Below are 12,516 nucleotides of genomic sequence, written 5' to 3'. Positions count from 1 at the left end.
CGCAAGCAGCGCGCGTAACGCCGCGCTTTACTGGTGACCCTCGACGTTGGATCTGCCGGAGCGATCCTTCCACACGCGACGCCATTGCCATGGCCAACTTCGTCAAACTTCCGGAATTTTGGGAGGCTCAGGCCGAAGTCTGGTTCGTCCAGGCCGAAGCCCAATTTCAGCTTCAGCGCCTCACCGGCGATGACACGCGCTATTGCCACGTCGTCGCCTCCCTCGGGCCCGGCACAGCCGCTCGAGTTGTGTCCGTCCTTTGCCACCCACCGGACGGCCACAAGTACGAGGCACTCAAGCGGCTACTCCTAGCCACGTTCGGCCTCACGGTCGACGCACGGGCCGACCGCCTCCTGGATCTCCCCGAGCTCGGTGACACGCGCCCGTCGGTCCGAATGGACCATATGCTGTCACTGTTGGGCGACGAAGCCCCCGGTTCCCCATTCCGGGCGCTTTTCCGGCGCCAACTTCCAGCGCAGGTTCGCCTCACGTTGGCCGGGACCGGGCTAACGGAACCCCGAGCATTGGCAGCCGAGGCGGACAGGTACTTCGCCGCTTCGGACACGCGGGCGAGAGTCGGCGTGGCCGTCACGGCCCTCGAGGCTGATGCTGCTGATGCTGCTGATGCTGCTGTTCCACAGCATCAGCTTCTACAGCATACGCAGCATGTTCCACAGCATCAGCTTCTACAGCATACGCAGCATGCGTATACGCACCTCGTGAACGCCGCCACGCCCCGCCCAGCCCACCGCCGCGGCGAAAACCGCCACCGTGGGGAAACCCGCCAACTCCACCGGCCTGGCGGAGCCAGCCGCGCTCCTCCAGCTCCACCACCTGGTGCTGGTTCCACGCCAAGTTCGGCCACGAAGCTCGGCAGTGTCATCCGCCATGCTCCTTCAACAGGTCGGGAAACGCCCGGGCCGGCGCTCAATAGTGGCGATGAGCGCCGGCCGTTCGAGCAGCCTGCTGTTCATAATGGACACCTTCTCCGAGCGCCGTTACCTGTGCGACACGGGAGCGCAGGTGAGTGTCATTCCCGCCGGCACGTCAGACAAGCACGCCGCGGGTGGGGGCCCCGCGCTGCTTGCCGCGAACGGGACGCCCATCCGTACGTACGGAAAACGCTGCCTCTCTCTGCGGTTTGGAGGGCAGGTTTTCCGATGGACGTTCGTCACCGCCGACGACGACGTGCCCATGGCACTGCTTGGCGCGGACTTCCTGTGCGCTAATGGGCTCCTGGTCGACGTCAAGCGCAGACGTCTTGTCCAGGCCGAGACATTCAGCTCGCTCGCTTGTGCGTTGCCCAGCTCAACGAGCGGCTTGCCAAGCGGCTTGCCGAACGGTTCGGTTCCGGCCACGTTGGTCTGTACGCTTCCGGCAGCGGACGCATTCACCCGCCTCCTCGCCGGCTTCCCGGCCCTCACGCGGCCCACCTTCTCGGCGGGGGCCGTCAAGCACGGGGTGGCCCATCACATCCCCACCGTCGGGCCACCGGTCTACGCCCGGGCACGCCGCCTCGAGCCGACGAAGCTGGCGGTGGCAAAAGCGGGGTTCGCTACCCTGGAGCGACTCGGCATCGTTCGGCGCTCAGAGAGCGCTTGGGCGTCGCCGCTGCACATCGTGCCGAAGCCCGGCGGGGGATGGCGACCGTGCGGGGACTATCGCCGTCTCAATGACGCCACGACTCCCGACCGTTACCCCATCCCCCACATTCAGGACTTTTCCGCCCGTTTGGCGGGCAGGTCCTTCTTCTCGAAGGTGGACCTCATACGTGGCTACCATCAGGTCCCCGTCAGGCCGGAGGACGTCCCGAAGACGGCGGTCATCACGCCATTCGGACTCTTCGAGTTCCTGCGCATGCCCTTCGGTCTGAAGAATGCGGCTCAGGCGTTCCAGCGACTGATGGACAGCGTCCTGCGCGACTTGGATTTTGTCTACGTCTACCTGGACGATATCCTCGTCGCCAGCGCGTCCCGCGAAGAGCACCTACGCCACCTCCGCACGCTCTTCGAACGCCTGGGCCAGCATGGCCTGATTGTGAACCCCGCAAAGTGCCGGTTCGGCGCCGCCACAATCGATTTTCTGGGGCACCGTGTCACCAGGCACGGAGCCGTCCCCCTGCCGGCCAAGGTGGAGGCGGTGAAGGGGTTTCCGCGCCCCCGCACGATCAGAGGGCTGCAGGAGTTCCTGGGCATGGTGAACTTTTACCATCGGTTCCTGCCCCGCATCGCCCAGCTCCTGCGCCCCCTGCACGAAGCTCTCCGAGGTAAGCCGGGCAAAGGCGACGTTACCTGGACCGAGCAGATGGACACGGCGTTCACAGGCGCAAAGCTCGCCTTGGCTAACGCCACCATGCTCGCGCACCCGGCGCCCGATGCACCGATCGCCCTCACCACCGATGCCTCGGACTACGCGGTGCACGAGCAAAGGGTGCGTGGAGCTTGGCAACCGCTGGCGTTCTTTAGCCGGCAGCTTCGCCCGCCCGAACGCCGTTACAGTACCTTCGACCGCGAGTTGCTCGGACTTCACTTGGCGGTCAGGCACTTCCGCCATCTGCTCGAGGGCCGTGCGTTCACTGCCTTCGTCGACCACAAGCCGCTGATCTTCGCGATGGGCAAGGTCACCGAGCCGTGGTCGGCCCGGCAGCAGCGTCACCTCTCGGCCGTGTCCGAGTACACGACGGACATCCAGCACGTCGCGGGGAAGGACAACCCGGTGGCGGATTGCCTGTCCCGGGCCGTCGCCCACGCAGTCCACCTCGGCATCGACTATGCCCGGATGGCAGCGGACCAGGCCGCTGACCCCGACGTCCAGGCCTTGCGGACCGCCGTCACGGGCCTCCGCGTCACCGAGGTGCCGTTCGACGGCGCGGGCGCGGCCCTCTTGTGCGACGTCTCCCTCGGGCGTCCTCGCCCCATCGTGCCCGCGGGCTGGCAGCGCCAGGTGTTTGACGCCATCCACGGCCTGTCCCACCCGGGCGCGAGGGCCTCCCAAAGGCTGATCGCCGACAAGTTCGTCTGGCATGGCCTCCGGAAGGCCGTCCGCGGCTGGGCCAGGACGTGCCTCGCGTGCCAGCGCGCCAAGGTGCACCGGCACACCCAGGCCCCGTTGGCCCCGTTCACGGTGCCGGAACGCCGGTTTGACCACGTCCACGTGGACCTGGTGGGACCTCTGCCCCCCTCGCGGGGTTTCACCTACGTCCTCACCATGGTGGACCGCACCACCCGGTGGCCGGAGGCCGTGCCCTTGGCGTCGACAACGGCGGCCGATGTCGCGCAGGCTTTCATCGCCACCTGGGTCGCCCGGTTCGGCGCCCCCTCAGACATGTCATCCGACCGCGGCCCCCAGTTCACCTTGGAGCTCTGGGGGGCGGTTGCGCAGGGGCTCGGGGTCCGGCTGCACCGAACCACGGCCTACCACCCCCAGGCTAACGGCCTGTGTGAGCGATTTCACCGCTCATTGAAGGCCGCGCTCCGGGCCACCCTCCGCGACGGCGGCTGGGTCGACAGGCTCCCCTGGGTCCTGCTGGGCCTCCGGACGGCGCCCAAGGAGGACCTGCGCGCATCCGCGGCGGAGTTGGTCTTCGGGCAACCGCTGCGGGTGCCTGGGGAATTCCTCCCCGACTCCACGGCACCATGGTCCGCGGCACAGCAGCGCTCCGCTCTGCAAGAGACCGCCCAGAGGTTCGCCCTGGTGCCAACGGCATGCCACGGGCACCCACCGACGCACGTCGCCCCGGAGCTTCGCGCGGCGGAGTACGTCTTCGTCCGCCACGATGCCCATCGGACACCACTGCGGCCCCCGTACGACGGGCCTTTCCGCGTGCTGGAGACCGGGGCGAAGCACTTCACCCTGGACATCGGCGGTACTCCTGACCGCGTTTCGGTAGACCGCCTCAAGCCGGCCCACCTCGATGTGGACCATCCACCGCCAGTGGCCCGACCCCCACGTCGGGGCCGCCCTCCTGCGGGCGGACCCCCGGCACCGCCCAGCCCCGCCGCCACGCCGCCCCCCGGTCCTGCACCCATCCCAGGGGCAGCCAGGGGCATCCCACCTGGCATCCCTGCACCCCGGACGCCGCCGATCGCCAGGGGGCGCTTCGGCCGGGTCATTCGTCTGCCCCGCAAACTGGCCCTCCAGGTGCGCGGGAATTCTGGGGGGGCGCGTGTGGCGGACACAAAAGCCCACTGGCGTGGTGACATCATCCCGCGCACCAAGTGGGCGGTGGCCACGCCCGAGGGGTAGGCGTGGCCTCATGATATACACCGGGCGCCCAGCCCGGAGCGGGCCGGTGTTACAGTGAGCTCTTACAATAAAGACGTTTATATGTTACCGCTTGTCCGCTTCCTCCTTGCTCGCAAGCAGCGCGCGTAACGCCGCGCTTTAATATTGTATATCGCTTTTCACCCAAACTCTCAATGGTGAAGAATCACATAAATAATTGAAAAACCCACATCCGGATTTGGATCTTCACCAAAATCGAATCGATTCACCCTTGTCACACGCCCAACCTGTCCATCAGGTTTCATCCGAATCCTTCCACAACCTTTTAAGACATCTTTTTCACTGCCAGACAAACAGGGGTGAAAACAATCTCCATCCACATTAAGTGGCAAAGGTAATAAACTTGACTCAAAACATTGTCCTGAACACCATTGATCAGGCAAATTGGATGGCTAACAAACTACAGGGATCAGATAATGCTGTCATGTTGAATGTGTATGTGGAAAATAGGCTAATAAGTTAAAGAATTGAGAACATCAGGTTAATGATTGTGAAAAGACTTCCAAGATGGGTCAATTGTGGAAAATACAAAATTACAACTACAGATGGTCACATTTAAGCCATGCTGAAGTCTGATGCACATTGGCAAACCCACTACCACCGCTCTTCCAAACACCAGTCTGTGGAAAACGATTTTTCACTTGGTGGCATATATAGAGTTCACAAGCAAAATTCATGTGAAACTACAACAGCACTCGGTAGGGCGCATTCCTCTGCCAGGCCGAACAGTTTATGTTTTGTATCCCAAAGATAGTCCGGATCTGGATTCAGACCTGAACCAAAACCTAATCGGCTTGTTCTCGTCACCTAACCAACTCGTCCACAACTTTTTTTAATATCATGTTATACATCACTTTTCGCTCAATCAATGGTGAAGAATCACTTTAAACAAAAAAAAAAAACTCGTATCTGGATCCATATTCAGATCTTCACCAAAATCGAACCGATTCGTCCTTGTCACACCCCACCGGTCCACCAAGTTTCGTCCAAATCCGCCCATAACTTTTTATAAATATCATGTTGTATATCACTTTTCACCCAATTCTCAATGGTGAAGAATCACTTAAAATTTAAATAACTCTCGTATCTGAATCCATATTCAGATCTTCACCAAAATCGAACTGATTCGTCCTCGTCACACCCCACCGGTCCACCAAGTTTCATCCAAATCCGCCCATAACTTTTTATAAATATCATGTTGTATATCACTTTTCACCCAATTCTCAATGGTGAAGAATCACTTAAAATTTAAATAACTCTCGTATCTGAATCCATATTCAGATCTTCACCAAAATCGAACCGATTCGTCCTTGTCACACCCCACCGGTCCACCAAGTTTCGTCCAAATCCGCCCATAACTTTTTATAAATATCATGTTGTATATCACTTTTCACCCAATTCTCAATGGTGAAGAATCACTTAAAATTTAAATAACTCTCGTATCTGAATCCATATTCAGATCTTCACCAAAATCGAACTGATTCGTCCTCGTCACACCCCACCGGTCCACCAAGTTTCATCCAAATCCGCCCATAACTTTTTATAAATATCATGTTGTATATCACTTTTCACCCAATTCTCAATGGTGAAGAATCACTTAAAATTTAAATAACTCTCGTATCTGAATCCATATTCAGATCTTCACCAAAATCGAACTGATTCGTCCTCGTCACACCCCACCGGTCCACCAAGTTTCATCCAAATCCGCCCATAACTTTTTATAAATATCATGTTGTATATCACTTTTCACCCAATTCTCAATGGTGAAGAATCACTTAAAATTTAAATAACTCTTGTATCTGAATCCATATTCAGATCTTCACCAAAATCGAACCGATTCGTCCTTGTCACACCCCACCGGTCCACCAAGTTTCATCCAAATCCGCCCATAACTTTTTATAAATATCATGTTGTATATCACTTTTCACCCAATCTTTCAATGGTGAAGAATAACTGAAAAATTAAATAACTCTCGTATCTGAATCCATATTCAGATCTTCACCAAAATCGAACTGATTCGTCCTCGTCACACCCCACCGGTCCACCAAGTTTCATCCAAATCCGCCCATAACTTTTTATAAATATCATGTTGTATATCACTTTTCACCCAATTCTCAATGGTGAAGAATAACTGAAAAATTAAATAATTCTCGTATCCGAATCCATAATTCAGATCTTCACCAAAATCGAATCGATTCGTCCTTGTGACACACCCAACGTCTCCACCAAGTTTCGTCCAAATCCGTCCATAACTTGTTGAGATATCTTGTTCACAGACAGACAAACAAACAAACAGGGGTGAAAACATAACCTACATCCACCTTTGGTGGTTGAGGTAAAAAGCACATTCGAGTAGAAAAAGTAGAAAAACAAATTAAACACTTTAGAAATTGTGGAACGCTGAGTAATCAATCTACCTCCTTCCACAAACAATATTCTCTCGATTTATATTAGACGAGTAGGTATCTGCAGATATTCCACGTAATGTAAAATGTGATTCCCAGTCCCCAAAACCCACCTCCCTCGCTAAAGCCAAAACTTCAATGTCCTCCCCACCCCGAACCACAGGTCGTCCTCAACAAATCCCCCCTCCCCCCGCCCAACATTCCTCCCCTCCCCTATCTTCACACTCTTCAAAACATGGGTATTCTTCCATCATTACATATTTCTTCATTTCCTCATTGAAATAGTGGAATATTTAAACAAAATGATCAAGTACGGTTAAATGTTAAATACTGCACATTAAACAAAACACAAAATAAATAGCTTAAGATTTAAAACACAACTCAAAAATGTCAGCAACTTGGCAGCGTTCTGTCCTCTTTCTCTCCAATTGTGGTTTCTCTCAAACAAAATAAAACTGTTTTTAAAGGGAGTGGTTCACTTCGTGGTATAATTGACTAATTTGCCAAACACTCACGAGAACGCAATTTGCTACATTACAATGCTGGCCAACCAGTCAAGCATCATGGGCAGGGACACTTTATTTTTTGTATGCAGTCAAGGCTTGTGGAAGGGCTTGAACACAAAACTGACCGGGATATAACACAAGAAAAGGAACTAGAACGGCATTCGGTAGAGCGCACACCTCCGCCAGGCTGAACACTGAACAGTTTATGTTTTGTATCCCACTGATAGGCCGGACCTGGATTCGGACCTGAACCAAAATCGAATCGGCTTGTTCTCGTCACCTTACCAACTCGTCCACCTAGTTTAGGTCATAACTCATCCACTACTTTTTAAAATATCATGTGATATATCACTTTTCACCCGATCACTCAATGGTGAAGAATCGTATAAAAATTAAATAATTCTCGTATCCGAATCCATATTCAGATATTCACCAAAATCTAAACGATTCGTCCTTGTCACACACCCAACCTGCCCACCAAATGTCGTCCACACCCATCCATAACTTTTTGAGATATCGTGCTATGTATCGTTTTTGGCCCGATCTCCCAATGGTGAAGAATCGCTTTAAAAATTCTACTAGCCGGATCCAAATCCGGATCTTCACCAAAATATTGTCACACACCCAACGTGTTCACAAAGATTTGTCCGAATCCCTCTACAAATTTATGAGACTAGCAACGGTACCCGCCCTACGGGCGGGGCTTCATTTGGGAAGCAAGCCCAAATGAAAAGGCAAAATATCAGAAATTGAAGGCTTTTTTTATTTTTAATGATTCATATAAACATCCGTTGAATCATATCACACGCAAATCATCAAAATCTAAACAGTACATAGCGCCCATTTTGAAAAAAAGATTGAATTCTGCAAAACGGAAGCGGCCGCTACACGTCTTTCTCAATCACACGTTTATGTGTGTAGAGTGAGTGCCGAATCTGTAACACGGAAGCGGCCGCTACACGTCTTTCTCAATCACACGTTTATGTGTGTAGAGTGAGCGCCGAATCTGTAACACGGAAGCGGCCGCTACACGTCTTTCTCAATCACACGTTTATGTGTGGAGAGTGAGTGCCGAATCTGTAACACGGAAGCGGCCGCTAAACGTCTTTCTCAATCGCATGTTTATGTGTGGAGAGTGAGTGCCGAATCTGTAACACGGAAGCGGCCACTACATGTCTTTCTCAATCACACGTTTATGTGTGGAGAGTGAGTGCCGAATCTGTAACACGGAAGCGGCCGCTAAACGTCTTTCTCAATCGCATGTTTATGTGTGGAGAGTGAGTGCCGAATCTAACACGGAAGCGGCCACTACATGTCTTTCTCAGTCGCACGTTTATGTGTGAAGAGAGAGCGTCGAATCTGCAACACGGAACCGGAAATTGAAGAAATCTGAAATTGTACCAGTGATAGTCGGAGCAACAGGATTGATCAGGAAAACCCTTACCAAGTACTTGAGAGAATGCATAACTCCACCAGGATGAACAGTTTACGTTTTGTACCCCACTGATAGGCCGGATCTCGATTCAGACCTGCACCAAAATCTAATCGGTTTGTTCTTGTCACCTAACCAACTCGTCCACCAAGTTTAGTTATAACTCGTCCATAACTTTTTGAAATATCATGACATATATCGTTTTTGGGTCGATCTATCAATGGTGAAGAATCACTTTTAAAAATCTCAGATCCAGCAACTTGTTGAGATATCTTGTTCACAGACAGACAAACAAACAAACAGGGGTGAAAACAACCTACATCCACCTTTGGTGGTTGAGGTAAAAAGCACATGAGTAGAAAAAGTAGAAAAACAAATTAAACACTTTAGAAATTGTGGAACGCTGAGAAATCAATCTACCTCCTTCCACAAACAATATTCTCTCGATTTATATTAGACGAGAAGGTATCTGCAGATATTCCACGTAATGTAAAATGTGATTCCCAGTCCCCAAAACCCACCTCCCTCGCTAAAGCCAAAACTTCAATGCCCCACTCAGACCAGAGGAAGCGCTGGAGATTCCCCACTCAGACCAGAGGAAGCGCTGGAGATTCCCCACTCAGACCAGAGGAAGCGCTGGAGATTCCCCACTCAGACCAGAGGAAGCGCTGGAGATTCCCCACTCAGACCAGAGGAAGCGCTGGAGATTCCCCACTCAGACCAGAGGAAGCGCTGGAGATTCCCCACTCAGACCAGAGGAAGCGCTGGAGATTCCCCACTCAGACCAGAGGAAGCGCTGGAGATTCCCCACTCAGACCAGAGGAAGCGCTGGAGATTCCCCACTCAGACCAGAGGAAGCGCTGGAGATTCCCCACTCAGACCAGAGGAAGCGCTGGAGATTCCCCACTCAGACCAGAGGAAGCGCTGGAGATTCCCCACTCAGACCAGAGGAAGCGCTGGAGATTCCCCACTCAGACCAGAGGAAGCGCTGGAGATTCCCCACTCAGACCAGAGGAAGCGCTGGAGATTCCCCACTCAGACCAGAGGAAGCGCTAGAGATTCCCCACTCAGACCAGAGGAAGCGCTAGAGATTCCCCACTCAGACCAGAGGAAGCGCTAGAGATTCCCCACTCAGACCAGAGGAAGCGCTAGAGATTCCCCACTCAGACCAGAGGAAGCGCTAGAGATTCCCCACTCAGACCAGAGGAAGCGCTAGAGATTCCCCACTCAGACCAGAGGAAGCGCTAGAGATTCCCCACTCAGACCAGAGGAAGCGCTAGAGATTCCCCACTCAGACCAGAGGAAGCGCTAGAGATTCCCCACTCAGACCAGAGGAAGCGCTAGAGATTCCCCACTCAGACCAGAGGAAGCGCTAGAGATTCCCCACTCAGACCAGAGGAAGCGCTAGAGATTCCCCACTCAGACCAGAGGAAGCGCTAGAGATTCCCCACTCAGACCAGAGGAAGCGCTAGAGATTCCCCACTCAGACCAGAGGAAGCGCTAGAGATTCCCCACTCAGACCAGAGGAAGCGCTAGAGATTCCCCACTCAGACCAGAGGAAGCGCTAGAGATTCCCCACTCAGACCAGAGGAAGCGCTAGAGATTCCCCACTCAGACCAGAGGAAGCGCTAGAGATTCCCCACTCAGACCAGAGGAAGCGCTAGAGATTCCCCACTCAGACCAGAGGAAGCGCTAGAGATTCCCCACTCAGACCAGAGGAAGCGCTAGAGATTCCCCACTCAGACCAGAGGAAGCGCTAGAGATTCCCCACTCAGACCAGAGGAAGCGCTAGAGATTCCCCACTCAGACCAGAGGAAGCGCTAGAGATTCCCCACTCAGACCAGAGGAAGCGCTAGAGATTCCCCACTCAGACCAGAGGAAGCGCTAGAGATTCCCCACTCAGACCAGAGGAAGCGCTAGAGATTCCCCACTCAGACCAGAGGAAGCGCTAGAGATTCCCCACTCAGACCAGAGGAAGCGCTAGAGATTCCCCACTCAGACCAGAGGAAGCGCTAGAGATTCCCCACTCAGACCAGAGGAAGCGCTAGAGATTCCCCACTCAGACCAGAGGAAGCGCTAGAGATTCCCCACTCAGACCAGAGGAAGCGCTAGAGATTCCCCACTCAGACCAGAGGAAGCGCTAGAGATTCCCCACTCAGACCAGAGGAAGCGCTAGAGATCCCCACTCAGACCAGAGGAACCGCTAGAGATCCCCACTCAGACCAGAGGAACCGCTAGAGATCCCCACTCAGACCAGAGGAACCGCTAGAGATCCCCACTCAGACCAGAGGAACCGCTAGAGATCCCCACTCAGACCAGAGGAACCGCTAGAGATCCCCACTCAGACCAGAGGAACCGCTAGAGATCCCCACTCAGACCAGAGGAACCGCTAGAGATCCCCACTCAGACCAGAGGAACCGCTAGAGATCCCCACTCAGACCAGAGGAACCGCTAGAGATCCCCACTCAGACCAGAGGAACCGCTAGAGATCCCCACTCAGACCAGAGGAACCGCTAGAGATCCCCACTCAGACCAGAGGAACCGCTAGAGATCCCCACTCAGACCAGAGGAACCGCTAGAGATCCCCACTCAGACCAGAGGAACCGCTAGAGATCCCCACTCAGACCAGAGGAACCGCTAGAGATCCCCACTCAGACTAGAGGAACCGCTAGAGATCCCCACTCAGACTAGAGGAACCGCTAGAGATCCCCACTCAGACTAGAGGAACCGCTAGAGATCCCCACTCAGACTAGAGGAACCGCTAGAGATCCCCACTCAGACTAGAGGAACCGCTAGAGATCCCCACTCAGACTAGAGGAACCGCTAGAGATCCCCACTCAGACTAGAGGAACCGCTAGAGATCCCCACTCAGACTAGAGGAACCGCTAGAGATCCCCACTCAGAGTAGAGGAACCGCTAGAGATCCCCACTCAGACTAGAGGAACCGCTAGAGATCCCCACTCAGACTAGAGGAACCGCTAGAGATCCCCACTCAGACTAGAGGAACCGCTAGAGATCCCCACTCAGACTAGAGGAACCGCTAGAGATCCCCACTCAGACTAGAGGAACCGCTAGAGATCCCCACTCAGACTAGAGGAACCGCTAGAGATTCTCCCTCAGACTAGAGGAACCGCTAGAGATTCTCCCTCAGACTAGAGGAACCGCTAGAGATCCCCACTCAGACTAGAGGAACCGCTGGAGATTCTCCCTCAGACTAGAGGAACCGCTAGAGATCCCCACTCAGACTAGAGGAACCGCTGGAGATTCTCCCTCAGACTAGAGGAACCGCTAGATTCCCCCTCACTCTCAGACGAGGACCCGCTAGATTCCCCTCAGACTAGAGGAACCGTTAGACTAGAGAAAAACAATCAAAATGGATCAAATCCCCCTCAAAAATATCTCATGGAAATGGCCCCAAGAAACCCCCATGTCGAGCCCAGGATTATTTTCTGGACAAGGAAACTTTTTCACTTTGTGTTCACTTTTGCCAAGTCACAGGTCAAAGGTCAAAGAGGATTTTTTTTTTTTTCTGAATGACCAGCATTTTAAAACTCAACTGACCTGAAACCCGCCAAGTGAGTAAGCAAAATCTGAGAGGGGCGTTCAACTTCTCTGGTTGTGTTGGTCGAAACAGTGGAATGACCCCCAATTAACTCTGCAACAATGGTGCAACAACAACAACAACAACAACAACAACAACAACAACAACAACAACCCAACAACCCAACAACCCAAACTCAGGGCCTAAGTCATCTCGATCTCACCTTGTTCGTTATGGTCTGGATCACATCCATCGTACTCGTAGATCGGCACCCTGTGAGCTGGCGGACTGCAATGAAATGAATTGCTAATCACGTGGTGATTATAGAGGGCGTGGAGTCCGTTAAGT

At 53.7% G+C, this 12,516-nt stretch overlaps 1 protein-coding gene across 1 annotated transcript in view; it reads right to left on the bottom strand.

The window, feature by feature from the left end:
* LOC137432520 (thioredoxin) overlaps positions 1 to 12,505 on the bottom strand; it is a 35,289-nt gene extending 22,784 nt beyond the window's left edge. The window contains exon 1 of the mRNA XM_068124537.2: positions 12,392 to 12,505. Within this exon, the coding sequence (XP_067980638.2) occupies positions 12,392 to 12,421 (30 nt within the window). The 5' untranslated portion in view covers positions 12,422 to 12,505. The remainder of the gene's footprint in view (positions 1 to 12,391) is intronic.
* Positions 12,506 to 12,516: the final 11 nt, after the last annotated feature.

Source organism: Myxine glutinosa, chromosome 1 (genome assembly GCF_964187855.1).
Source record: "Myxine glutinosa chromosome 1, kmMyxGlut1.1, whole genome shotgun sequence".
Classification (NCBI taxonomy): domain Eukaryota; kingdom Metazoa; phylum Chordata; class Myxini; order Myxiniformes; family Myxinidae; genus Myxine; species Myxine glutinosa.
Note: the sequence above shows the minus strand (reverse complement) of the source record. Positions and strands in the feature narration are given on the sequence as shown.